The sequence below is a fragment of the Notechis scutatus genome, chromosome 6, assembly GCF_049901735.1.
Source record: "Notechis scutatus isolate UNSWTSFEM ecotype Mainland chromosome 6, rNotScu1.2, whole genome shotgun sequence".
In the NCBI taxonomy this organism is placed as follows: domain Eukaryota; kingdom Metazoa; phylum Chordata; class Lepidosauria; order Squamata; family Elapidae; genus Notechis; species Notechis scutatus.
In genome coordinates, this window is record NC_142014.1 from 20975173 (window position 1) to 21002776 (window position 27604).

At 39.3% G+C, this 27604-nt stretch overlaps 1 protein-coding gene across 2 annotated transcripts in view; it reads right to left on the minus strand.

The window, feature by feature from the left end:
* Positions 1 to 27604, minus strand: part of EFCAB6 (EF-hand calcium binding domain 6) — a 124711-nt gene that overhangs the window by 78947 nt on the left and 18160 nt on the right. For both annotated transcript variants that reach the window (XM_087969473.1, XM_087969472.1), the window contains exons 8-14: positions 26906 to 27024; positions 22865 to 23013; positions 18809 to 18919; positions 15027 to 15138; positions 14442 to 14609; positions 11995 to 12066; positions 11710 to 11870 (exon numbers count right to left, since the gene is read on the minus strand). In XM_087969473.1, the coding sequence (XP_087825599.1) occupies positions 11710 to 11870; positions 11995 to 12066; positions 14442 to 14609; positions 15027 to 15138; positions 18809 to 18919; positions 22865 to 23013; positions 26906 to 27024 (892 nt within the window). The remainder of the gene's footprint in view (positions 1 to 11709; positions 11871 to 11994; positions 12067 to 14441; positions 14610 to 15026; positions 15139 to 18808; positions 18920 to 22864; positions 23014 to 26905; positions 27025 to 27604) is intronic.

A 27604-nucleotide genomic window follows, 5' to 3' on the forward strand; every position in this document is an offset into this window, starting at 1 on the left:
GGTTTTTTGGGGGTGGTGGTGCATTTTTTGAACTGAATAGTCCAGTGAACATGTTAAGTGATTAATACTGTGAGTAAATATTTTTTTTAAAAAAATCAAGAACAGATTTTTAAAAAAACTCCAAGAACAGTTGCTGAATATTCTTTTCACAGCAAATCAGATATCTTTTAAATTGGCTCAAATGTAAGAATACCAACAAATAACCTCTGAATGCTGATGGTTTTTCTTACTGCGGTTCTATGTGCTGTACCACAAAATAACTTTTCATTAAAGGCAGAAAAACCTCCTAAATTGCCACATTTAAAATATATTAAGGGGAGAATGGGACAGAACTTCTACTAACTGGACTGCCCATTTAGGTTTCAGTTGATGTGAACATACAGCACCTCAGCATAAAGGGAAAATAGATACAAAAATGAATGCTATCTGCAGAATTGCATTTGAAGCATCTTTAATCTCATTACTGCTTTTCATTCTGAATATCACCTGCCAAATAACCATCTGCAACACATATGCCAGTCACCCAGTCTCAGTGGCAAAAAAAAAAATTGCCATATGCCCTGAAGAGGTGCAGCAGGACCCAATTAAGGCCAAAATGCTATCTGCTGTATATCACAAAGCAGAAGCCTTAACTGTTTGACCTACATCTTCTGATTACAAAACCTGCAAGAGTCTTCTTACCTTTTATTTGCAGAATGCTTAGAAGTCATGTCAACTTGACTTCTGTAACAAGGGATCCAGAATCTCTCAGAAGCTCTGTGTTTGTGAAGGAACAGTGCCATCCACTGTTCCTTGCCACAAACAGGTGAATTTGGATAAGGGCCTTTCACCACTGCTGAAGGGGGCTCTCCCTATTCCTTTACCTTGATCTCCATCTCTGGCCTCTGTTTCTAGTCATTGTTTCCAAGGGAAGAGGGATGGAGATGGGGATGGGGACTGGAATGGAGTGGAGTGGAGTGGAGTGGAGTGGAGTAGAGTAGAGTAGAGTAGAGTAGAGTAGAGTAGAGTAGAGTAGAGTAGAGTAGAGTAGAATAGAATAGAATAGAATAGAATAGAATAGAATAGAATAGAATAGAATAGAATAGAATAGAATAGAATAGAATAGTGGTCTTCTAGTCCAACCCTCTCCTTAGGCAGAAACTCTATACCATTTCAGACAAATGAATCAAAAATGAATCAAGCAAACGTAAATTCATTTATACTATAAACTCACTCGCCAAAACCAACACCAACCATAAGAACCTCCGTTGCCGCCCTGACCTAACCATACAGCAACGTGCCCACTCCCGTGTACTCCGCATTGAACTCAAAAACCGTCTAGACAATGGAGAGAAGGACCTGTACATTGACTACCATGCTGACTGTATCAAAAGTAAGCCACGCAACCCAATACTCAGCTTTTACCCTCAACCACAACCCTACCTCAACCGATCCACCATCACCCAAGACTAGGCACGCACGCCCCAACTACCTCAATTCCAACTACTGCCGGCCTTAAATGCAAACTACTCAATGCAAGAAGCCTCGTGAATAAAATACCTGAATTTCTCATCCTCCTAAATATGGCTAACTTTGACATTATATTTGTCTGTGAAACATGGCTCAATGCATCTCTCCCCGACTCCATTACCACAGTAAGAGACTATCATGTTTACCGATCAGATCGTGAAAATCGTCGAGGAGGTGGTGTTGCTATCTTCTATAAAAAAACCTTACATCTAAAAAATATCCAAGTTACCCAGGAGCTTGCTCTTCCTGAGACCATCATCTGTGAACTATCCTTAAATATCACAATTCGATTCTTACTATGTTACAGAGCACCTGATTATGACATCGAACATGTAAACAAGCTAAATACATTACTAACATGGGCTGCATCCTGCCCATACCCTTTTATCTTTCTTGGTGATTTCAATCTACCTCATATTGACTGGACCCTAAATGATTGTACAACTGAAATCATACACACAACCTTCTACAATGCTATTACAAATCTGGGACTGGAACAACTAGTAACCAACAACACTAGACTAAACAACTGCCTCGATCTCATCTTCTGCAATAGTTTGAATTTAATTTACGGAATACAAACTAAAGAACCCTTTTCCAGTAGTGACCACAATATGATTGACTTTTGTCTCAACATACGTCCACACAAAAATCACCACAATGATGTAATCCCCAATTGTAACTTCAAAAAGGCAACTATGATCTTATACACAACGATCTCTCATCCCTTGATTGGCAATCTCTATTCACTGGATGCAATACTGTTGAAGACCATTACAACATATTTTACTTGAAGTCAAAAGAGTCATCAAACTATATGTACCAACAACAACTCCCAAAACAAAACAAAAAGCAGATTACCCATATCAATAAGGAAACTTCAATCCAAAAAGAGATCACTCTGGCGGAAAAACAAATCTGGTCACGTTGCCAATTTCAAAAACCGATACAAAAATTTATGCCACCAGATAAAGACCGAATGCACCAATTATCACATTAAACAAGAGGAAAACCTTCTAAGCACCAATTCCACCGTGCTTTTTACAATTTTGTAAACAACAAACTAAAAGACTCAAGGTCCATCCCTCCCTTGATAGGACCTGATGGTAAAGACTGCAACGACGACACCATTAAAGCCAACATCTTTAACACATTCTTCGGCTCAGTATTTGTAAACAGCAATGGATCATGCCCAGTATTTCCTAGCCGTACCACAGATAACAACAATGATCTAATACATATCGATTTCACAGAAGACAATGTTGAAAAAGCACTACGCAACCTAAAACCATCTCTATCTATTGGACCGGATGGAATATGTGCCTACTTCTTAAGAAAGCTATCCACTGCCATAGCCAAACCTCTAAGCATAATCTTTGAAAAATCTTTCAGAACCAGCTCCTTGCCTAACCTATGGTCACAAGCCACAGTCATCCCCATCTTCAAAAAGGGAGACCAAGCCTAGTTGAAAATTACAGGCCAATCTCCTTATGCTCGTCACCTGTAAAGTCATGGAATCAATTATTAACCAATCCATCATCCTTCACTTAGAGACAAATAACCTACTCTCCAATAAACAATTTGGTTTCAGAAAAAACTATCCTGTAATCTGCAACTCTTACACTGCAAAAACATATGGACGACACAACTCGACCAGGGCAAAGCAATAGACGCAATCTACATAGACTTCTGTAAAGCCTTTGATTCAGTGGTACACGACAAACTACTCCTAAAAATAAAATCCTATGGTATCTCTGGACAACTGAATAACTGGATAGAAGCATTCCTGTCAAACAGACAACAAATGGTCAAAATCGGGAGCGTACTATCAAATCCAGTACCTGTCAATAGTGGTGTTCCCCAAGGCAGTGTTCTAGGACCAACTCTCTTCATACTCTACATAAACGACCTCTGTGATCATATTAAGAGCATTGCGTTCTCTTCGCTGATGATGTAAAGCTGTTCAATACCACAGACAATACTGCTACCCTACAAAAAGATCTTGACTATGTATCAGAGTGGTCAAACAAATGGCAACTTCAAATCTCAACAAATAAATGCTCTGTCTTACATATTGACAAAAAAAATCAGAAAATAAAATACAAGCTGAATAGTCAAGATCTTGTTGATGACTCAAGCTCTGTAAAGGACCTTGGAATACTCACCTCTAATGATCTAAGTGCTAGAGCCCACTGCAACTACATAGCCAAAAAGGCATTAAGAGTTGTTAACCTAATCCTACGTAGCTTTTCTCTGGTAATATCACACTACTAACCAGAGCATACAAAACATTTGCTAGACCAATACTCGAATACAGTTCATCAGTCTGGAACCCACACTACGTATCTGATATTAGCACAATTGAGAAAGTCCAGAAATATTTCACAAGAAGAGTTCTCCACTCCTCTACTGCGTTGTAGAATACCTTATGCCACCAGACTTGAAATTCTAGAACTTGAAAACCTTGAATTACGCGTCTTGGGTCTGACTTAAGCATGGTATACAAAATCATACATTGCAATGTCCTACCTGTCAATGAATACTTCAGCTTCAACCATAACAACACAAGAGCACACAATAGATACAAACTCAAAGTAAACCGCACCAAACTTGATTGCAGGAAATACGACTTCAGCAATAGAGTGGTCAATGTCTGGAATACTCTACCCGACTCTGTAGTTTCTTCCCCAAACCCCAAAAACTTTAACCTTAGACTGTCTACTATTGACCTCACCCCTTTCCTAAGAGGCCTGTAGGGGCGTGCATAAAGCGCACCAACGTGCCTACCGTCCCTGTCCTATTGTTTCTCTTATTCTTTTATTTTTCTTATATGTACCCATTTCATGTATTCACAACTATGTATACATTTATACTTATTATCTTGTAAACAATTGGCAAATCAAATAAATAAATAAAAATAAAATAAATAAACAAATGGTTGTCTAATCTTTTCTTAAAAACTTCCAGTGTTGGAGCATCCAGAACTTCTGGGGGCAAGATTAATTGTTCTAACTGTCAGAAAATTTATCCTCTTGCTTCTCTCCTTGATTGGTTTCCATCCATTGCTTCTTGTCCTGCCCTTCTGGTGCTTTGGAGAATAGCTCGACTGTCTCTTCTTTGGGGGAGATATGGGAACATATCATGAGACAAAGCCCAACAGAGTTTAAATGTCTCTACAGTACCTTCCTTGAGGCTGCTATGGATGGTCAGAATAAGAGGGAATGTCCAGGAAATGAGGACAGTTTAAAGGCACCCACTTCTGGGCTGGGGAGGAGAAGAAAGCAATGGTATGGGAACGCAGCAGAAAAGACACTTTGACAAGGAAACGGGTGCCACAAGGAGGGGCAAGTGAAGGAAAGCCCAGAGGAATAATTCAATCCCGGTAGATGAGAGGACCAAACAGCAAGAAGTAGTTCTTAGAAAGACTGAGGCCAAACAGCATTGAGCTATCAAAAATGGGTGTTCCAGAGCGATCTATTCTCCCCCATTCAGTGTATCTTTATAGCCCTATCAATTCACTTGTCTTTTTTTTATTAACAAATGAATCGGATGAAGCAAAATAGCACTTGAATATGGGCATTTAGAATTCTCTCCAGATTTTTGGAGCCGTATTTCTCAACTTTTGCAACTTTAAGATGTGTAAAAAAAAAAAAAAAACTCCTCTGCTTTAGAGATTCAGGATAGTTTATGTGACAATTTCTCTTCATTTTATCCACACAGTAAGGTAGCTGTTGCTTAACAATCCCCAAACTACTCGATATGTGCCTGCAACAGACTTAAGGATGCCACTTCTGTTGTGGTTGTTAAGCAAATCGTCCACAGTCATTAAGTGATACATCTTGTGACTGCAATTTGCAATTTTACTGTGGGCTTTCTCATTGAGTTAGTGGTCAGAAACTAGCTGTGAGGGTCACCAATAGTGATCACATGACTGCGGGATAATGACTGTTGTAAATATCTATAGACCCCTCACATCCTGGACATAAATTGTTTCATCTTCTACCCTCAAAACGACGCTATAGGGCACTGCACACCAGAACAACTAGACACAAGGACAGTTTTTGCCCGAATGCCATCACTCTGCTAAACATTTAATTCTCTCAACACTGACAAACTATTTACTAAGACTGTATTACTATTCTTCTTCTCATCCTTCCTACTACCTGTCTCTTCTCACTTATGACTATAACTGTGTTGCTTGTATCTTCACAATTTATATTGTTTTATTTGTTTCCTAGTATGATTTGATTGTTTATTAGTAACCTAGGACTATCACTAAGTGTTGTACTTATGATTCTTGATGAATGTATTTTATTTTTTCTTGAGAGCATATGCATCAAAAACAAATTCTTTGAGTGCCCAATCACACTTGGCCAATAAAGAATTCTGTTCTAATTCTATTCTAAATGCATGCTGATTGCAAAGCAGCTGATTCTCAATCACCGAACAGTAGGAACACTGCCACAATTTCAGGTATGAAGACCAGTAATGAAGCTACTTTAATTTTAATTTAGTAATGAAGCACTGTAATTTTGAACAGATGCTAAACAGGACACCCATTGAAAGAGGACTACCTGTAATAGGTTGGCCTGCAATCAAAGTCAGCCATTGCCTTTTCATGGCTGAAGGAGGACAGACCTGAGGATCTCCCTATGTTCCCACCTAGGCTTCCCAAAAAAGCATTAAACATTAATCTTGCATTTACATTCAGCCAAAGGCCTGGCAAACAGTCTTTCAAGGATCTAATTAGGAGCACAGACTTTATCCAGCCTGGAAAGCTGCCAAGTAAAGATTTTCAGACGCAGTGCTGACAAGGAAGGACTCAGCAGAGAGTCTCTGAGATGCACAGATCTTCACACTGCTGCAGCGAATGAACGAATGGTTTCCTGCAAAAGCCCCCTCCCCTTTTGCTCCTCTTTTAATCCCTATGGGAGGGGCTATTCACTGTTCACCTGTGGCCTTACTCCCACATTGACCCTTAGTTTGTAATTGTTGTTTTCTTTTGGCAGCTCTGTGCATGTGCAGGCTGGGAACTGGCTCCAGCTGTTTCCCCACCTCACTGCTGTCCAACTCTGAAGGCCACTGATAACTGCCAGCTGCCCTGGCCCCATCTCTGCCTTTGACGTGGAGCCCTCGTCCAAGCCTTCCTCAGCCTCCAGGACTGGCCCATGTTCCTCCTCAACCTCCTCACTGTACGACTCTTCTGCCAGCTCCACTAGCTGCCGACGGGCCACAAATACCCTAGTTCTAGTCAAGCAACTTCCCTACTATAGCTAGTCCTTGACTTATAACCACAACTGAGCCCAAAATTTATGTTGGTAAGTGAGATGTTTGTTAAGTCCCATTTGACCCATTTTATGACCTTTCTTGACACAGTTGTTAACTCACTAAGTCGAGGACTATCAGGATTACATTACACATAACTGTCTGTAATGGATTTCTCAGAGCCTGGGGAAGAGTGTGGGAGTTTGCAAAACAATACACAACCAAAACATTTGCACATCCTCCCATTTCAGAAAAGTTAGCTGCAACTTCCCACGACTCCAAGAGGCAGTCAGCAAGAAGATTCTCATTGTAACACATTATTGACTGATGGGGCACTAAAATACATAAATCCAGTTTCCAAGATTCTGTAATTTAACCTCCTTCTTCTCAATAAACCTGGTTAATAAAACTCTGTATGAATCTTGTCATCCTAATGATAATTGGCTGCAAAAGGGGCCTGAAATTATCCATCTTGGAAGGTAGATATTTGTACAACCTCCAATGTCAAAATTGCTGATTTATTAGATTTTTAGTCTGCTACCATCTTAAACCCAGGCAGTTTGCAGAAATAAAACAATATATCTGACTTTCTGCTGTTTAAAGAACTGGATTTATGGGAAATTTAGTGACTTAACCTGCAAGCTACTGGCTACCAGGACACTTTACAGAGGGCATAGTAAATGGAAAGTGAAAGGTGTAAAGATTTAGGGTTAGGGCTAGGTTTATTTTTGTTCTTACTGTAATTCATATTGTTGAAAGTTGCCAAACTGACAAGATTTATTTATTTAATCAATCCATTTGTGCCTGCTGCAATCAAAAGGAGTTTCAGTATTCACAACAACATACAATAATGCAATAAAACATCCATGGTGTAAACATAAAATCAATCCTTAAAAATATACAAATCAAATATAGAACCATCTACCATATGTCTGCATCATCTTATTTACTAGACGCTCTCTGGGGCAATTCAGTCTTGAACAGTTTCCAGAAGGTCTGTGACACACTGGTCATTGTCACTTTCAGTCAGGAAGCTACTCCATTACATGGATGAAGAAGACACCCCCCCCCCAAAAAAAAAAACCCAGGTCTGCTTAGTTCTATGCTTTTAGCAGCCATTCCATTCTTGACCTTGGCTTCAGACTCTGAGATACTCAGTTTTCTTTGTCTGAGCTATACAAATGACTTCCCATCTAGTCCAGTGATGGGATTCAAAAAGTTTCGCTACAGGTTCTGTGGGATGGCTTGGTGGGCGTGGCTTGGTGGGTGTGGCTCGTTGGTCATGTGCCTCTGTGAGCGTGGCTTGTTGGCCGTGTGATTGGGTCGGTGTGGCCAACGTCTCACAGCATTCAGCCACAATTTTTTTTTTAACAACAAAAACAAACAAATAAAACCATATTTCAGTTCAACAGTGTATCGATTGGGCATATACAACCTGTCCACATAATCATATTATCATATATTTCTTACATGTTTATATATATAAAACCATTCTAATCAATATTTTATCTCACATTGGTTAATTATTATATTATCATTAATATTGTAATTATTATCTTTCAAAAATATAATTTAGGTTCATCACCTAAATTATATTCATTCTCTTGCTCAATCTAAGTCAATTAATTGTAATATATTATTACTATTATCACATGTTTCCGTTTCTTGCTCTTCTGTCTAACCATTCATAAAATAAATTCCAAATTTTATAATAAGCTTTTTCTTCCTGTTCTCTAATTGCCATTGTCAATCTACTCATTTCTGCACATTCCATTATTTTCTTAATTGTTTCCTCCTCTGTCAGAATGTTCTCGTTTTCCAATTTTGTGCAAATACAATTCTAGCTGCTGTTAATACATTAATAATCAAATATGTTATATTATACTATATATTATAAATATACTATAACTTTCAGGCAAAATTCCCAATAAAAACATCTCTGGTTTTAAATCTATATGTTATTCTACCATTTTTTCCAACCACATGTCTAATATTTTTTAGTGTCAATGTCTACTATATATGGTAGTATGATCCAGGTATTTGATGACATTTCCAACATTTTGCCGATTTATCTTTGAACCTGTTAGCTATTCTCGCTGGGGGTAAGTGCCATCTTATACAAGTTCTCTTTGTAGGCTGTTGACATAGTTAACTTGTAGTTTCTAGTCCATAGTGTCTGCCATTTATCCAAGTCTATCCCATATCCAAAAATTTTCCCCATGCAATCATTGTTTCTTTAACGTGCTCGTCCTCTAATTTCACTCCTAATAAATAACCATATAGTTTTTTGATCATCTTCTCTTTGGTGCCTGTTAGGATTTTGTCTAATTCAGTCAGTTCCTTATAAAACCCATCTTAGTATCTTTTTCATACCTTGAGTTTGCAAATATAATTACCACTTAGCCACATATTTCAACCCTAACCCTGTGAGAATGAGATGTAAAGAATGACTGATATATGTATAATTAATTAATAATTGAAAAATAAACACTTAAAATGGAACAATAATTACCAAACCAAGGGAGTTTGTTACTTTGTGCCAGTATTGCCACAAAAATCTTCCCTAGCTAACACTACCTTTCATTAGCCCAGGGCTTACTTGGACCAACAGTCCCTAATGGAATGAGAGCCATAGCACAGAGAGAGAAGCCAGGGGATTGAGGGAAAGCCATGTTTAGTCACCTAAGCTTTTTAGACATTTCATCTTAAAAATGTCCCTAAATGCGACAGAGGTTTCTGAACACTTTGAGGTGGACCAGGTCAGAAAATCTTCTGCAAAAGTTTGATGGGTACTCTCCTTTATTGAAATTGGCTCAAATAATCAGCTCTTGTATTTTCCCTTTCCTCCCTCTTTTACCTGGGGAGTTAGGCCACAGCTAGTCTGAGTTTCTGCCATTTTCTTTGTTTCCTGGGTTTAAGCATATGGTGTTGCTGAAACAATCTCTGTATAGTTTCTCCAAAATCATCTTTCTACAACCAACTTCCCTTTAGAAGTTCCACTCGTCCCCAAGTGCATGGGAGTAATAGTAGTTTTTTCCAACAGAAATGGATATGTTTAGCCTAAAGAAGAGATGGCCAATGGCAAATATGATAGCAATCCAGCTCCAGTCCTTGATTGGATGGCCCAGGGAAGAGGTATGAATTTATATCTAATAGTGCCTCCATAGTAGAAGATGATTAAATGAGTGGAAGCTTTATAGAGGGACATGGAAACTCAAATTAAAGAATTTCCTCATCATGAGAGCTATGAAGTACAGAAAAAGCTTCCTTCCTAGAATTGTGGGAGTTCCATCACTGGAAATTATTAAAGAAAGATTGAACAACTATTGGTCTGGGTTGATGGTCTGAATATTTCTGCTCTGGGGTTATACTAGCTGACCTCTAAGGTCCCAAAAACAATTCTGTTTCTAATTAGCAATAGCACTTAGACTTTTATAATATTGCATAGTGCTTTACAGAATCAGCATATTGCCCCCAACAATCTGGGTCGTCATTTTACCGACCTCGGAAGTCTGAGTCAACCTTGAGGCAGTCAGAATCGAACTCCTGGCAATCAGCAGAGACAGCCTGTAATACTGCATTCTAACCACTGCGCCACCATGGCTCAATAATTCTGAGTGTGAAAGAGCTGGCTGAATTTGAAACAGGCTGTTTGAATCACTTAATGCAGGGGTCTCCAACCGTGGCAACTTTAAGCCTGGAGGACTTCAACTCCCAGAATGCCCCAGCCAGCAAAGCAAGGTTGGAGACCCCTGACTTAATGGGTATTCTGACCTTAAACAGCTCTACTCAGGAATGATGAACTTACAAATGTCCATTGTATTTTGCTTTACACTCAAAATCATCAATATACGCTTGAAATGGGGTACTACTACTAATTCAAAGTTGTTCAGAACTGAAATATTTTGCAGCTAAGTATCCACGATCATTAGTCATATCATTTTTGCGTTTCTCTTCCATCCAGCTGAAAATGGAGGTTTGTAGCTGACACTGGAGGGCAAGGGTTTGCACAGTATAACATTAAAACAAAAATGAGATCCTTGCCGCCAGAAGGGTCCTCTAATTTTATCCATCAGAACAAGCATGGTTTCGGGGGGGGGGGGTTGGCCTTTTTTTTTTTTTTGGGTTTTTCCTTTCTAAATTTTTGAATCCCTGTGCTGCTCCGGTAGGTTTGGGTTGGGGGGTTAATTCGGAAAGCGAAAGGGGGTTTTTTTCCCCTCTTTGGTTGTTTAATAGTGGAAGGTACAATTCATGACTCAGTTTCCCAATTCTTGCACCGAACATGGTTTTGAGTGAGATGACTTCAATGGTTTCTTTCATCTCTGCATTTCTATATCTTTAGGAAGAATTACAACAGTGGTTAAGATGCACAGGGGTCCCAAATGAGTGAAGTAAATATGCCTCTTCCCCTCTACTAAATCCCCAGCTCTGGGTTTTGATAGCACAGAGGCATGTTAGGTAGGGCCAAACCTATTTATTCTGCCCAAATTCCAGTCAGTTTTTTCTCTGTATACTACCTGGGTGTGCAAAACTACCCCCCAATTTTGGATTTTCTTTCTTAACCTCAACAGAAATATTCTGGCAATTGGTTCTCAACTTCCTAGAAGTGATCCAGTTTCCAAATGGACTGAATAATGGCAACATATTTTGTACAATTCCACAACAAGGTTTGACATGTTGTAACTTGGTGGGAAGAGTGAGATGGGGAAACAAAAATTAATTAGAAAGCTATCATGTATTGAGAAACCCATAATGTATGGTGGAAATTTTCTAGGAACCAATGTTCATCTTGGACTTTAAAAAGGCCCTCATTTACAAATATGGATGACAATAAATAGCCAAATAATGATGGTGTCCAGAGGGAGACGAGAATAAAATGTTGGGGAGGAAAAAAACACGCATTTGAAATGAATATTTGTTAAAATATTTACTTACGCAATAAAATGGTCATCTGTTAATGAGGGGCAATAGAGCTGGAGGATCTTTCTGAAGTTATTTCTGCTAATAATACCCTCACTTCGAGGATCACATGCTTGCAGAGCTTTGTTAAATTCATTCCAATATCCTTTCACTTGCTCCGTTAGAACATCTTCTGCCTAGCATAAAACCATTTAAGCAAGGAAGTTCAAATTATGGAGAGTTGGAATCTTGCGAAATTATAAAGTCCAATACATCAAAATTCTTGAGTGACTTTTCAAAAGAAAGCATTTTGTTACTTACAATATTCCATGCTTCAAGGACAGAAGTTGGCTTTTTAGCCTTTTTTGAAGTATTAGCCCACTTTGAATCTGTCTAATGGGATTAAAAAAAAAAGTTAAATTAAAATTCTCTCATATTTGTTTCTAAAAATCAAGGTCAGAAAGAATACATAAAGGTTTTAAAAATCTGCACTACACCACTATGTGGGAAAATCTGTGGCTGATGTGATAGCCAGATGATTTATTAAAAGCCTGCCTTTATTAAGAGCAAAGGACAAGAACGCAGGTTTCAGAGGGCAACAAAGCTGGCAATTCAGTGGCATAAAATGAAAAATGAAAGCTTAGCCAACTGGATTTGATTTGAGTTTCTGTTTCCTTAAATAAGTGGAAACTCACCAATGGACTTTTGAGCATCTATATGGTTGATTCATTACAACTCAGAGGGTATATAAGCATATGTTAGTTTGACAATGTGAAAATTGATATAAACTGTAATGACTACAAAAGGATAGCACAAAAGATTTGTAACCAACTGGCACACTGTATGTATATAAAATGGAAGATGGTTTTATGTTTTTATGTTTTGTTTGTATATGTTTGTCTTAAAAAATAAAAAAAAACTTTAAAAAAAAACCAACTTAGAGGGAATACTGATGATTAGGCAGAAGTTTGGAGATTAAAACTGGCACAAAAGATGGCACAAGGGCATGCTCAGTATAGCACTCAGCAAGAGCACTTAGACTTATATACTACTTCACATTGCTTTACAGCCCTCTCTAAGCAGTTTACAGAGTTAGCCTATTGCCGCTAACAATCTGGGTCCTCATTTTACCACCTCGGAAGGATGCATGGTTCAGTCACCCTTGAATCTGGTGAGATTCGAACTGCCAAATTGCAGGCAGCCAGCAGGCAGCAGAAGTAGCCTGCAGTACTGCATTCTAACCACTGCACTACCAGTACAGTGTGATGTATCTCCCTTACCTGGGAAGCCTGAAATTTACTGATACGGGTAATTCTCGACTTACGACCACAATTGAACCAAAATTTCCATGCTAAGCAAGGAAGTTGTTATCTGAGTTTTGTCCATTTTATGAGCTTTTTTGCCACAGTTGTTAAGTGAATCATGCAGTTATGAGGCGAATCTGGCTGATCCCATTAACTTTGCTTGTTGGAAGCCAGCTGGGAAGGTTACAAATGGTGATCCCATCATCCTGGGACTGTGCAACTGTCATAAATGTATACTAGTTGTCAAGTACCTGAATGATGATCACGTGACCATGGGGATATGTCTATTGGGTAAGGCAATATGGTGAGGCATTCAGTAGTAAACCAATAGTAAATCAAAACTATCATAAGAAATATAGTTTTCGATTTACTATACAACCATAACTGAGCCCAGAATTATGGTCATAAATGATGCCAGTTGTTAAGTGGGTCATTGCATGACCATGTCTGATTTTTATGACTTTTGGGTGGCAGTCATTAAGTAAATGTAGTAGTCATTAAGTGAACAACATGGTTGTTAAGCATATCCATTGTCTGCAACAGGCGTTTTTTTTCTTCTAGAAGTAAATTCTGATCTCCAGCAAAAAAAAACCATTGTAAATTGCAACATGAATGCAGAACCCTGCAAACAGCCATAAATGCAAGTGCCCAAAATGAGATCACATGACCACAGGAGGGGCCCAGCTGTTAGAACTCTGAATCTGGATCCTAAGTACATTTTGGGGGTCTATCATAATTTTGAACAGTCTCTTAAGTGACCAGTTGTAAGTCAAGGACTATCTGTAAAGCCTCCTCCAAGTTAGGCTTGATTCCTGGAGACCTCACAAATTTGTCCATGTGGCTTTTCTGAGCATAAAGCACAGAAGTTGTTTATCATCATCAAAATGGTCCACAGGATATAGTTAAAAAAATATCAAGATGGCAGCCATGACTATGTGATCAAAACTTCACCTGTTTCTTATACAGGATTTACCACACCCTGCAGACACTCCTGCACTACTGTTTTTAGGAGACTCAGCCCCAATCCTTCTTACATTTTTCAAGATTGATAGTATGACTTGCTCAGAGGTGGTATTCAGCAGGCGCTGACCAGTTCTGGAGAACCGGTAGTGGAAATTTTTAGTAGTTCAGAGAACCAGCAAATGCCACCTCTGACTGGAGATTTTACAGTATTCAAAAAAATTTGAATTCCACCATTGGACTTGCTGCTGTCAGCAGATTGACTCTCACAAGTTGAGCTCTTCTGTAACTTCATAGATCTAAGTTTTCCCCACTCATAGCAAAACTCAGCTTTCAAGAGAATCCCAAGGAATGTGAGATGAATGAGGGGTATTTATATATAGTGCTTTCTCTTGTCAATCTGTCCCCCAAAGCTTAGGAAGAGCTGTTTTTGAACCTTTGCTCTTTGTTTTAATCATTTATACCAGAAAGAAATAAAGATAAGTGATCGGTGATGGAACTTACTACGGAATCTTTTTCAAAGAGGTTTAAAAATTCATTGTAGCTTAGATGTCCAGTATGCTCTGGATCAATTATCTTGATTAGTTCTTGGAAATCATCATCACTTATTCGAAACATGATGCAATCTAAAATGCGTCGAAGCTCATTTCTTGTAATTTTCCCATCTTGATTCTAAAAACATAAGCAGAGCATTTAACAATATTAAAAGATAGCATAAAGCCCATAACTCACCCCAATCAACAACTAAAAAGCTGCACACAACCAGGCACCACTTAAATGCTACACACAGAATGCTACACACTCAATAGCACATTCTGTGAAAGAGAAGTTCCTTGAGCTAAAAGCTTGGAAGACTAAGCCTCTAGTCCTGATGACTGACCCAGATTGGATCTTGCAACATTATACTGAAACTTATATTTGCCTTCATTTATGAGGAAAGTTTAATATTTTTTGCTAATGACCTCCTGCTTTTTGAGTCAACAGGAATAATTTAAGATCAATGCAAAACTAAAAATGTCTGAAAGATCCCAAACAGAATAATTGTGCAGGAAAGGGGAGAGAGGAGGGGTATCTTATCAATACTCATACTCTGTCAAGCATCAAAAAAGCCTTCTTCAGAGAAGAATAAGCATCTTGAATATGTCCATGCAGCTTTAAGAGAATCCGATCACTTGACAAGGCTTCATCCAATTTTCTGCTTCTGTAAGGAAAATATTACTTGAATTCTACTACGTGATGTGACTGCACATCTCAAGACTGAGAAAACTTTAATCCTGGGTTAATATCACCAGGAATGCATTCATGTGTCAGGCTTCCAAAACTAAGAAAGACCCACTTTCTAAGCAGTTTTCTTTATTGTTGCTCAAATACAGATAGAAATCTTGCCCATTTAAAGCAGGGTAGGTGCACCACAAAACATGTACTCTGGGAACTCTTAGCGAAGAGTCAGCCTCTTCATCTTCTTCCTGTCACACAAACTATCAAAACTGAGTTCTCTCTTGTTCCTCTGGAACGGGGTCGCCAACCTTTTGGACCTCAGGGACCACCAAACTCATAATTTTAGATCCCAGGGACCACTAACCGGTTCTGTGGGCGTGGCCTAATTTGTGGGTGTGGCTTGGTGGTCATGTGACTGGCTGAGCATGGCTTGTATGTAAATATTATAAATATTTATATAAATATTGATTTTTTTTAAAAAGAGCAACTTTTACTCAAAATCAGGCAAAGCAGGCAGGCAGATTGAGTTGCTCACAGAATCACAGATTCATTCAGAGATCTATCTATCTGCCATTGGCTAGCTTAGTCAGCCACATAAAATTTGTTTGCAAGCAAACTCACGAAATTAACTCACAACACACCATGCATATAAATATTGAATTTTTTATTTTAAAAAGAGAGCAACTTTTACTCAAAATCAGGCAAAGCAGGCAGATTGAGTTGCTCACAGAATCATTCAGTGATCTATCTATCTGCCATCGGCTAGCTCAGTCTCTCAAATTTGCTTGCCGTGAGTCTGCACTGAATTTGCTTGCAAGCATACCTTCAGTCCTAAGGGAGGTTCGGCTGTGCTGAGCCAAAGATCTAAAGATTAGCTAGGAAGCAAGAAATCCAACCATTTCCTGCTTCCTAGCTAATCTAAATCTCCCGGCACAGCAGAACAGATGATGGTTGGAAAAAGGAAAAATAGCAATTTAGCAGGCAAGTTTACCGGGTAAGGAGTGAGTGGGCGAGGAGGGTTCCTGCGGGCCATGTGGGCGGCGCAGCCTTGTGTTTCTGCACAGCCTGGATGAATTGCTTTGTGGGGGTGCTCTGGGGGGGGGGTGAGATTTCTCTGTGGCCCACCAAAATTTTCTCACAGCCCACCAGTGGGCCACAGCCCACCAGTTAGCAACCGCTACTCTGGAATGTACTCCCTCCCTCCTGGGAATCTGGATAACAGTTCATTACATATGTTGTGCATTCAGAAGGTTGTTTTAAGGAAATAACTAGTGAAGTGAACCCCCTCTTTGGGTCCAAAAGAAATAAAAAGCTGCAGTCATAAGCAGAAGTCCATAAGTTTGCTGTAGCTGCCAAAAAAAAGTTAGGCTGGGTCAAGAGAGGTATAATGTTGAGATCCTGGGACGTTCCATTCTCTGTTGCATGGATCAAATCACACCTGGAATACTATGTCCTGTTCTGGTCACTGTACTATATCTCAAGAAGACGGTGTGGAATTAGAAAGAATGCAGAGAAGAGAAACCAAGATGGTGAAGGGCTTGTGGGGGCTTAATCTTATAAAAAGGAACTTAGTATGTTTAACTTAAAGAAGAGAAGGCTGAGGGGAGACATGTTAGCAGTCTTTCCATTTTTGAAGTGTTCTTATAGAGAAGAAGAGGTAGACTTGTTTTCTGCAGTGCTCGAAACTTAGCGCCCAAGACCCAACTGATGTAAGCGCTATAGAATGAAATCCAACAGGAAGGAAGGAAGGAAGGAAGGAAGGAAGGAAGGAAGGAAGGAAGGAAGGAAGGAAGGAAGGAAGGAAGGAGGGATTGGGAAGAGAAAAAGGACTGATTTTGCAGGTCAACCCCAGCACTGCAATGCTATCTTGTATGTAAAATCTACAATCACACAGTGCAAAGCTTTGGTGCAAAATGCTTGTATACAAAGAGTGATCAGCAGATGGAGATTGCGTAAGGACTTTTTAATGTCTCATTCTCTCCCCCCCCCCTCATCTACCACACAATGTGCTACAATTTACAATATCTGTCAAAATCAATATGAAGCTTAATGAAAGACAAAAGCAGATCTCCATATTCCAATCTCTTTTAGTAAAGCCAGGTTTTCTAAGCCTGATAGTATGCCTCCACTGCCAGCGCAGGTGGGGTGGGCCACTCCCAGTGGGATAAGACGGTTCCTTGTGTAAACTAGACCCATGCCATGCAGGGCTTTGAAGGAAATGACCAACACCTTGAATTGCACCTGGTAGCAAACCAGCAGTCATGTAGCATGGGCCACCCTATTGGGGGAGGGGGGGGGTTGCATAAAATAATTTCATGGACACCAGGGCATGATCTGACCATGGCAAAGGGGATAATGTTAGATTCCCTCACCAGAACACATTGCCATTGCTCCAACAAGAAAATCATAGCTGGCATGTAACCACCGTCCTGAGTTGGGTCCAATATGATCTAGGATAAGCCCATGGCCACCGTGGTGGACATGAACTCCTGGGCTGCTTCCGAGGCACACTCAAAGATGGCAGGTTAGTGTTGCCCAGAACCATGAGTCTGGGGAACATTACCACCAGCCCCAAGATAACCTCCAACAGCTCAGATAGGGAGGCTGGTTCAGTAGTAACATTCCCAACTGATCCCATTAGCTCAGCTTCAGTAACTCACAACCAGAAACTTGGGGAGCAAGGCCCCTGAGTGCTACAAGAGATTCTTGGATTACTATTGCCACCCCAACTCTCCTACCCCAGGGTCTTGGCTGTTGCCAAACCCTAAACCTGGTTGGGAACGTCTCCAAGAGGGAAACCTCCACTTCTGGAGTCATGGAGGTCTTGGTGACGCATGCCAGGTGTACCCTCCCCCTCAATAAGGTCTTGAATAAGAGAAGCCTTATTATTGACTGACTTTGCATTCACTAGCAGCAACCAAACCTCAAGGGATGCTGCCCAGGAATTGGGAATGAGCTCAGGTGAGTGAAACATCCCACTGATATATTCAAGGCATCTTCCCCTGTAACGGCCTGCATTCTGTTTATACTCTTGACACATCTGAATCTGCTATCATATAAGATGTGAAACATAGGATTATGGAATCATAGGGCTGGAAGGGAGTTTGGAAGTCAACTAGACCACCTTCCTTGTCTAGGTCTTCCTCAGATATCCTAATTTTTGCTTGAAAGCCACCCAGCTCTAAGCTGCAGGCTGGTCCATGGCTTTCAGAGTCAGGAAATTTCTCCTAATTTTGAATTTGAATCTCCCTCTGAAAAGCTGTGACCCACTGTTTTTCCTCTTACTCTCAAGTGCTCTGGAAAATAAACTCTCATGTGACATCCCTTTATGTGGTGGAACACTGTTATCACGACTCCCTTTATCTATCTCTACTTTAGGCTAAACCACTATTTCTCAATCTTAGTGACTCTAAGATATGTGAACTTCAATTCCCAGAATTAAATTCTGGCAGTTGATGCCCACATCATAGAGTCACCAAGGTTGAGAAACGTTAGGCTAAATATTTTCTAGGTTTTTTAGCTGCTTTTCAGAGGATTTGACCCCACCATCTTCGTTGTTCTTCTCTGTATATGTAACGGTAAAAACTGTTACAGAGGATCATTACAGGAAGCATAGAAATAAATGGAATCTACAAGTAGAATTTCTTTCTTACCTGTGATGCTTTCTTTTAGAAGATACTTGGCCACTATCAAACAGCAAAGGCTCTTGGAATTTACTTAGAAACTTCTCCCAAGCCATATTTTTGGATAATTTTATTCCAAATCTGAACAACAAAATAGCATATTTATATTTTTAATACTATGCCTTTCTTATATATCTGGAGATTCAACAGTACAATTGAGAACACTTCTCCGAGCACAGAAGAGGAAATCTTAGAGCAAGAAAATTATACAGTATTTTTCTTCTCAACATATCTCCCACCAAATACAAAACACTATAGATTATAAACTTCTAGTATCTGGTGAAGAGGACAAATCTCCAAATATACACTATTTCATGGATTTAATCTTACAATTCAACAGTTTCCAGCAATAGAATTAGAACAATGATAACTGATACAATAATCAATGTTATCCTTAGGAATATACACATAATTTCAGGCCACTCTACAATGGAACGTATGCTAAATGGATTGTGAACAATCCAAGATTTTACAATATCAAACATCTAGCAGAAGCAGCTATAAAATGTTGACACATAAATATTTTATTAACACAATAAAATTACAAATAGTTTCTTACCATCTCATATAAAAGGGAAAATATGTATATATTTTAAAGCAGCCTCCCACAACTTGCACTTTCCTAGAGCTAAGCACAAACTTTGTTTTAAATCTTTCTAACATAATGAATCTTTAATCTAGAGAACGCCACTTGTATGTTTCGTTTCAGCATCACATCTTTGTCGTTGTATTCACATTAGCATATTTGTGCAATATCACCCTAATAGATGTGGCAGCTCAAAACTTGGACTTTCCTGTTTATAGCACTATTAGAATGGCATTGCACTTCCTCTTACTGAAGTAGAAAGGCTGCGAATCACTGCATACATAAATGCCTAGGAAAAAAGTTTCTTCTGGAAAGTTGTAAGCAGTGACTGTCACAATTATGTGGTTACATCTAACCTTTTAAAAAATGAAGTGGGAGAATGTAGCCACAGTATTTTCAGTAGTGCAATAATTGATGATTACTACAGATGGTTGGAAATTAGTTGAAGACATTTATGATTTATTTGGTAAATACACAACACAGTGAAGTCATAGCAAAAGCTGTGAGTCTTTCTCTATGTGCACTCTATTAGCAGAAGCTTTTCCGCTTTAAGGAGCTAAAGGTGTTGCTCTGATATTGGTGTACAGTTTTCCTTTGCTGAAACTATTATTTATTTCATTTCGTTTCTTATTTCTTTATCACATTTGAAATCTGCCAACACAAGCGACTCTAAGCAGCATTCAGATTAAAAACATAAAAAGTCAAACAACAATGGAAACCATAACAAAGAGAAAATACAACTGAAGAGAGAAACAGCAAACACTCAAACAAGGCAACCAACACAGAGTTAAGTTTATACCACGCCTTAGGTCAAGAGTGAGGGCTTGAAAATTAGTCTAAAAGACAATAGAGTTATGACTGTTTGCATCTCAGATACTATAGGGCAGGGGTGTCCAACCTTGGCAACTTTAAAACTTGTGGACTTCAACTCCCAGAATTCCTCAGCCAGCTTTGCTGGCTGAGGAATTCTGGGAGTTGAAGTCCACAAGTCTTAAAGTTGCCAAGGTTGGACACCCCTGCTATAGGGGATACTATGACGAGAGGCTGGTGCCATGACAGAGAAGACCCACATCCTAGGTCCTATCAGATGGCAGGCTTGAAAAATGGAACACAAACCATGCCAACTCTTTTAGATCTTACAGAAAAGCAAATACCATGAGAGAAAGAAGGTCTCTCAAATGACAAGCCCTCTGTCATGTAGGGCTTCATCAATTGCAACCAGGCCCTTGAATTGCACTCAGAAGCCTGCTGAATCAGTGTGCTCAAGTAGCAGAGGTGTTACATCAATATATTGTGGCATGCCCATATCTGCTTATCCTGCTTTATTGTGCATCAGCTGAAGCTTCCACCAAAGGGTGGCTAAGGCATGAAGAGGGCCTACGATCCAGGGAACATGAGTGTAATTGGTGTGCAAAATGGATTTGTGCGAAGAACTTCACGAACACAGCGTTATTCCCCATTTCCATCTAGGGAAGGTAAACAATGGAAACTTCTCAGGGGCAGGAAGCGCAAGAGCAACTCAGCCTTAACATGGTTGAGCTTGAGCCTGATATAGAGCTTCACACGCTCCAGGTACTGGGACACGATTTTCAAGCATAACTTGCTGAACCAGTGATTGACATATATACAGATGGAGATTATTAGTGTATTCGTTCATAGATCTCATGTTGAGCTATATTTTATCCAGTGGTCCTCTTATAAAGATTAAACAGGAGGGGTGTGAACATCAATGCTGATGTTCAAACAAATTAGGGGTTTAAGGTCTAACCTCTCCCATCCACCCCCAAAATCAACAACTGGAACCAACCAAGAAGAAGGCAGAAAACTACTGTAACATGATGCCTCCCAGTCTCAAATCCCCTAATTAATCCAAATGGATATTGCTATCCCACTCTGCCAAATGTCATCAAAAGGCATGTGCAATGCTTTCTCTTTACTATGTCCAAGCCTGAAATCTAATTGAAAAAGATCCAGATATTCTGCTTAATCCAGGGCTTTCTGAATTTGCATTTTCAACAACCTTCCTTAAAAATGGAAGATTTTTTTCTTGTATTGCTGAATATAGCCATTCTTATCGCATCACAGTGATTTAAAAGTCATTTTACAGCCTTCGTGTAAAAACTCCATAGAGTTCTTTTTTTTTCCAGAAAGGTAAAAATGAGTAACAGGAATAGTTTATTATTACTGGGTCACCAAAGTTCACAAAATGTATAAACAAATATTTCAAATTAGTGTTCTGTAAAATGTTTACTAATTCCCACATTTGAAATTTCAAATCATTTCTTCTAGACAAGCTGCTACAAAAACAGTTATGGAGCTTTGTTTCCATATGCCGTATGACAGCTGCAGCAAGACTATTATACTTTCAAAAGTGGAAAGGTTCAGGACTACTTTCAATGGAGGAATGATGGTGGAGATGATGGAGCTTGCAGATATGGCTAAAATAATTTCCAAGATCAGGAAAAAAAGACAGTATCTATATTTATGATTGACTGGAAATCCCTTACATACATTTTGCGTGAAACTGAAAAAAATGCACTGGTTTTGATGATTAGGGGAAAAATGAATAATAGAAAAAAGTAACTTTTAAAAAAATCGTACAGTAAGAGATAATTTTGTAATCTTAATTGTATTTGCTGCAGAGGAAATCAGAAGCTTCTATTTTTATTCTTTCTCACTGGACTTGTCTTTTTTTTTCTTGTCTCTTTCTGTCTTTGTTCTCTCCATTTCATATTACCTTATGTTAGTTTTTATGTTCCCTTTAATGTTTTTAATAAAGTTTATTAAATAAAGAAGTTTCAAAGCATTATTTTGAAAAAAATTAGAGTGGGGCATGCTTTAAAAACAGCTTAAAGAAATTCTCCTTGATATTGATTAAATTGTATGTGGGGGTTTTCAGGATTCTGAAAAACTTGTGCTATTTTAAACAACACTACTTCCTTACAACAATGGTATCTTTTTTCAGGTCCACACAAAAGCTTAAAAGCTTTTGCTTAATAATAGAAAGCCTCAAAAGCACCCCTTTCAAATCCTTTCCAAGGTGTGCCCTGTCCTATTTTCTATGGGTCTCCTTAGAAGTAAGTGCTATTGATTTGCTTCAGATAATAAACACAGTAATCATTTCCCATTAGATGAATTCCCAATTTTTTCAATAAACATCTACCAGTTCAATGAAGAGTGATTTATCAAAATTATATGGAGCTTCTCGCAGAAGAAAGAGCAAATACGATTCTAGCTTGGAGTGAGATGATGAATGTTTATATATTACAAATTATCATGCTACAGGCATACCCAAATATCACAACAGTACCATAAATTGGTCAAACAGAGCAAAACATATGACTTATGTCTCTAAGCTGAATATGCTGTACTATGAATACAAGGGTAATAAATTCTTATGGGGTTGACTTGGTTTGAAAGAAAAATAGCAGTTGACTTACCTATTCATTAATTCTTGGAAGACATCTTGCTGTATTGGAAATATAAATGTGCTAAGAACTGATTTTAAATATTCCAAAGAAACAAATCCACTTCGACCGACATCATATGCTCTGAAGGCCTTTGCAACATCCTCATGGGCTGAACGCAACTGTAAATAATAGATTTACAATAGTGTTACTTATAAAATATTGAACTGAAGACATATTGCTGCTATTATAACAATTCCTTCCAAGGCTTAGAAATTCCCAACTATTGAATGGTTGCTATGCAGGGTGACGCACTCACTATTTCCTTCATAACCTCCATAGGTGTAGTCATCACCAAAAAATTATGGTTGGTGTTTTTAGAAACAAGAATGTGTTTGTAAAGAAAGGCAGAGCAAAAACTATCATTTCCAGAATAGAACCACTCAGTTTCAAGGCTACCAAGTGCTTTGTAAAATATCCTAAAGGTGAACACAGAACATAAAATAATACAGCTGAAAGATATCACAGAGGTATTCTAGTCCAATTGTCTCCCCAAGGAAGAAAACCTTATATTATTCCTGTCAAATAGGAGTTGTGATGATCCGGGGTGCGGCACAAAGGCAACACAGTCAGATAATCAATAAGAATCCCGTTATTATCTCCAACTTTGCCCCCAATGTCCAGGTTACCTTCGGGCTAAAGAAAAACTCTCCCAGGAATAGACTGTAGAAAATTCAGTCCAAAACAAGGTACACACAAACTATAACTTAAAATCCAAACAAACCAAACTGAAGTAATTAGTTTGGCAGGGCAAGAACAGGAATTTCAGACTTGAAGGCACGGCAACACTCACACAGTTGGGAAGATGCCAGGAACACAGATAACCAAAGTCAGCACAAGATAAACTCATGTTTGCTTCCAGCAGCTGCCACACTCAGCATGCCTCTTTTTTAAACTCTCTTCCCAGCTGTGGCTAATGAAGGGAATCGGCCCTTCCCCGTAAGCCACGCAACCCACATTGCTCTTTTCTCTATTCCTCCCTGCGAGCCCTAGGATGAAGAGGGGGTGGTCCTGCATCTTCCCCTGAACTCCGTCTCCCTTGTTCTACCTCTCTCCTGCTCTGCCCAGCCAGACTTTGCCCTTCCCCAGTTTCCTCCACAGCCAACTGAGCCACACTCCCACTCCCTGTCAGCTGTTTGGCTTCCTCCTCCAAGTCAGATTCCAACAAGGGCATGACAGGAGTTTTGTTGAAAACCTACAGTGATGGAGCACCCACAACTCCGGGAGGCAAGATGTATAATCGATTAACTGTTCACACTGCAAGGAAATTTCTCCTTTCTTCTAGGTTGGATCTCTCTTTAACAAGTTTCCACCCATGATGTCTTCTCCTGCCTCCTACTATAATGCTATGTAGTCTGGAACATTTGTTGTCAGTGTAGACCATATACCCAAACCTCCTAAGTAGTCATGTCCCACTAGTACCATATTTTTCTGTGTATAAGACAATGCTTTTTCTTAAAGATATTTACCTAAAAATGGAGGGGCGTCTTGTATACGGGGGGGAGCCCGAAAGGAGAACCACGGTTACAAAACTGCTGACACCTTATCTCTGCAAACTATCCTCACGAGTGAAAGTTCCAATTGCTTAAAATATGGATTTCTGAATTGTGGGTAAGAAAAGGGGGGACATCCTATACATGGGGGCATCTTGTAGACAGAAAATACAGTATTTGTGGGTGTCCTTATACGGCTGCTAGGTATTTTATACCATTAAGAACATTGTTTATTAAGATTTTCTTCTAAAATGTTATGTTCACTGCCTTGGGTTATTTATAAAAACAATAAAATGAGATATAAATAAAATAATAAATGAAATATAAAATAAAAACTTTGTAGTTGTCATCCCAAGAAGATGTTTTTTTTTAGAAGAATGACAGTTAAAACAAAAATAGCTAACAAGACGAAGTATTGTTTTTCTGTCAGGGAATTGCACAGCAGATGTCTGAAATGAAACCAGAGACGCTGACACAAACTTGTAGTTTTATATAAATAAATATATTTGACATCTATATTTACATTGGATAAAATAGTCAGGCACATCACTACGTCATGAGGTAAATCACAGAGCACATAGGGCACACACACACACACACACACACACACTCACACAAAAGGCAGGGAAAAGGGGGAACTCTCCCTCCACAACCACAGCAACCAAACACAGCCCAGATTGCCTCACGCAGGATCTAGCACTCTCCAATCAATCAACTATAACTGTGGGTCCTGGCTCACTGCACAACCCCACTGCTCCAGCTACTAAATTTAAATATCTTAACATTAGAATTAGAATCCTTTATCGGCCAAGTGTGATTGGACACACAAGGAATTTGTCTTGGTGCAAATGCTCTCAGTATACATAAAGGAAAAGATACATTTTCTCTCAAAAACACTTTTAAATTAAAACAAGAAAATATCTGGAATTGGAAGGTTTTATATGTCATTGGTTTTCTTATGAAGAAATCAACTTGAAGATTTAATGTTGATAAATAGAAGGATAACTGAAAGGTGTAAGACTGAATTTGATGTGGAATTGTGTACAAATGATGATTGTTGCTAATATGTACAAACTTTTATTGAAAATGGAAACGGAAAATGAACAAGTCAAAGTTGCAGGATAAGGTGGGCAAAAATTTGACTATAATATACCCTTGGGTTTTGGAAGATAGGCTCAAGATTCAGAAGGAACTTGACAAACTTGAACACTGTGCCCTATCCAACAAGATGCAGTTCAGTGGTGAGAAAAATAGGGTTCTACACTTAGATAGGAAAAGCCAGATGCACAGGTAAAGAATAAGTGGCACCTGGTTCAACAGTAGTAACTGTGAGTGAAATATAAGTTGTCCTCGTGGACCATTACTTAAGTATGAGCCAGCAAAGTGCTGAAGCTGCCAAAAAAGCCAATGCATCAAAGAGAGGGACAACATCAAGACAATGAAAAGAGATAGTATTGCTTTATATTGCACTGGTGAGACTACACTTGGAATACTGCATCCAGTTCTGGTCACCACAGTACAAAAGGAGATGTTGTGACTCTGGAAAGTATGCAGAAGACAGCAACAAAGTCGATAAAGAGCTTGGAAGCTAAATTGCATGATGAATCATTGAGGGAGCTAGGTATGTCTAGCCCAGGGATGTCAAACTCAAGACCCAGGGGCCAGATCTGGCCCATGGGGTGCTTCGATCTGGCTCATGGGCCCACCCTGGAAACAGAGAAGGATCGGCCCACGGTGCCTCTGCCAGCAAAAAGGGACTTCGGGGAGCCACGTGCAGCCCTCCTGAGCTCCATTTTTGCTGGCAGAGGGCTGCAGGAGGCCGTTGTGGCCAAAAACAGAGCCTGTGCAGTCCGTGCGGAGCCTCCCTAAGTTCTGTTTTTGCTGACAGAGGGCTGTAGGAAGCCATCATGACCAAAAACGGAGCCCGGGAGAGCTGACGTGGCCAAAAATAGAGCCTCAATGAGTGACATTGAGCTGGCCACTCCCACCCTTGCCACACACCCCTGGAGTCAAACACAACCCTGATGTGGCCCTCAATGAGATCAAGTCTAGCCTATTGAAGAGAAGGATTAGGGAAGGATATGATAACTGTTTTCTAACAGTTGAGGGGTTGTCATAAAGAAACGGGGACTTATTCTGTAAGGCACCAGAGGGCAGAACAAGAAGTAATGGGAGGAAGCTTGTTAAAGAGAGATCCAACCAAGAAATTTTCTAATAGTGAGAACAATTAATCAATGGAATAGCTTGCTTCCTTGGGTTGTGGGTGTTCCATCACTGTAGGTTTTCAGAAACAGACTGGACAACCATTTGATGGTATAAGGCTCCTGTCTTGAGCAGGGATTGGGCTAGAAGACCTCTGAAGTCCCTTCCAGCTATAAGACTTTATGATGCTATGAGTACATTAAAACTGATAAAGCAACTTTTCAACACTCTGATATGGAGCCATTAGCCTCTTCCAGGAGGTGAAAGCCCATTATTCAATACTTCTGTAAAACTTCTTGGCATTGATCAAAGAACTTACCTTTTCTCTAAAATGTTTTGCAGTGGTATCTAGATGGATCTTTGTCAAGTTGTATCCAGTTGTGGCAGGCAAAGATATCTTTGAATCACTACTCTTGCTTTCTGGGGATTCATTCTGTGCTGTTAAGAAAAGCTATGGTTTAGCAAGATTCTATTAGTTTTCTTTGAACAAGAAAAATAATATTGCTTACTGCTTTATATTGCTCCAGAGCAAATAACTTGATGTTCAAATCACTACCCTGTAGCAGTATTTTCACTGTTGCAGAGTTTTGTAAAATATCACAGAAACTGGGGGGAAAAGGAGCAATACTAAAATAGGTGTGTGTATTTCATTGAAAAATATTACCAACATATTGCAAGATTTTACAGAAGAACAAATATCTTGCAAACATTGGCTGTTGTGTACTTTTGATTGATTTAATTTTTAAATTTGCCCAGAATTGCTGGGCAGCATATAAATTTAATAAATACATAAATTCAATTTAGAAATAATTTAAGAATCAATGCCTGGAACTGATCCACTGCGCATTCCCGCCCCCCGCCTCCACCAATTGATTGTCGGGTATCAGCCGCGCAGGCATAGGAAGAGATGTGTGCGCATGCACAGAGGCGTGCGGTGCATGCACGGGGTGGTGGTCACGTGTGCATTATATTATGGGTGCAGGCACGCACACACACACTTTCGACATGCAACAATGAA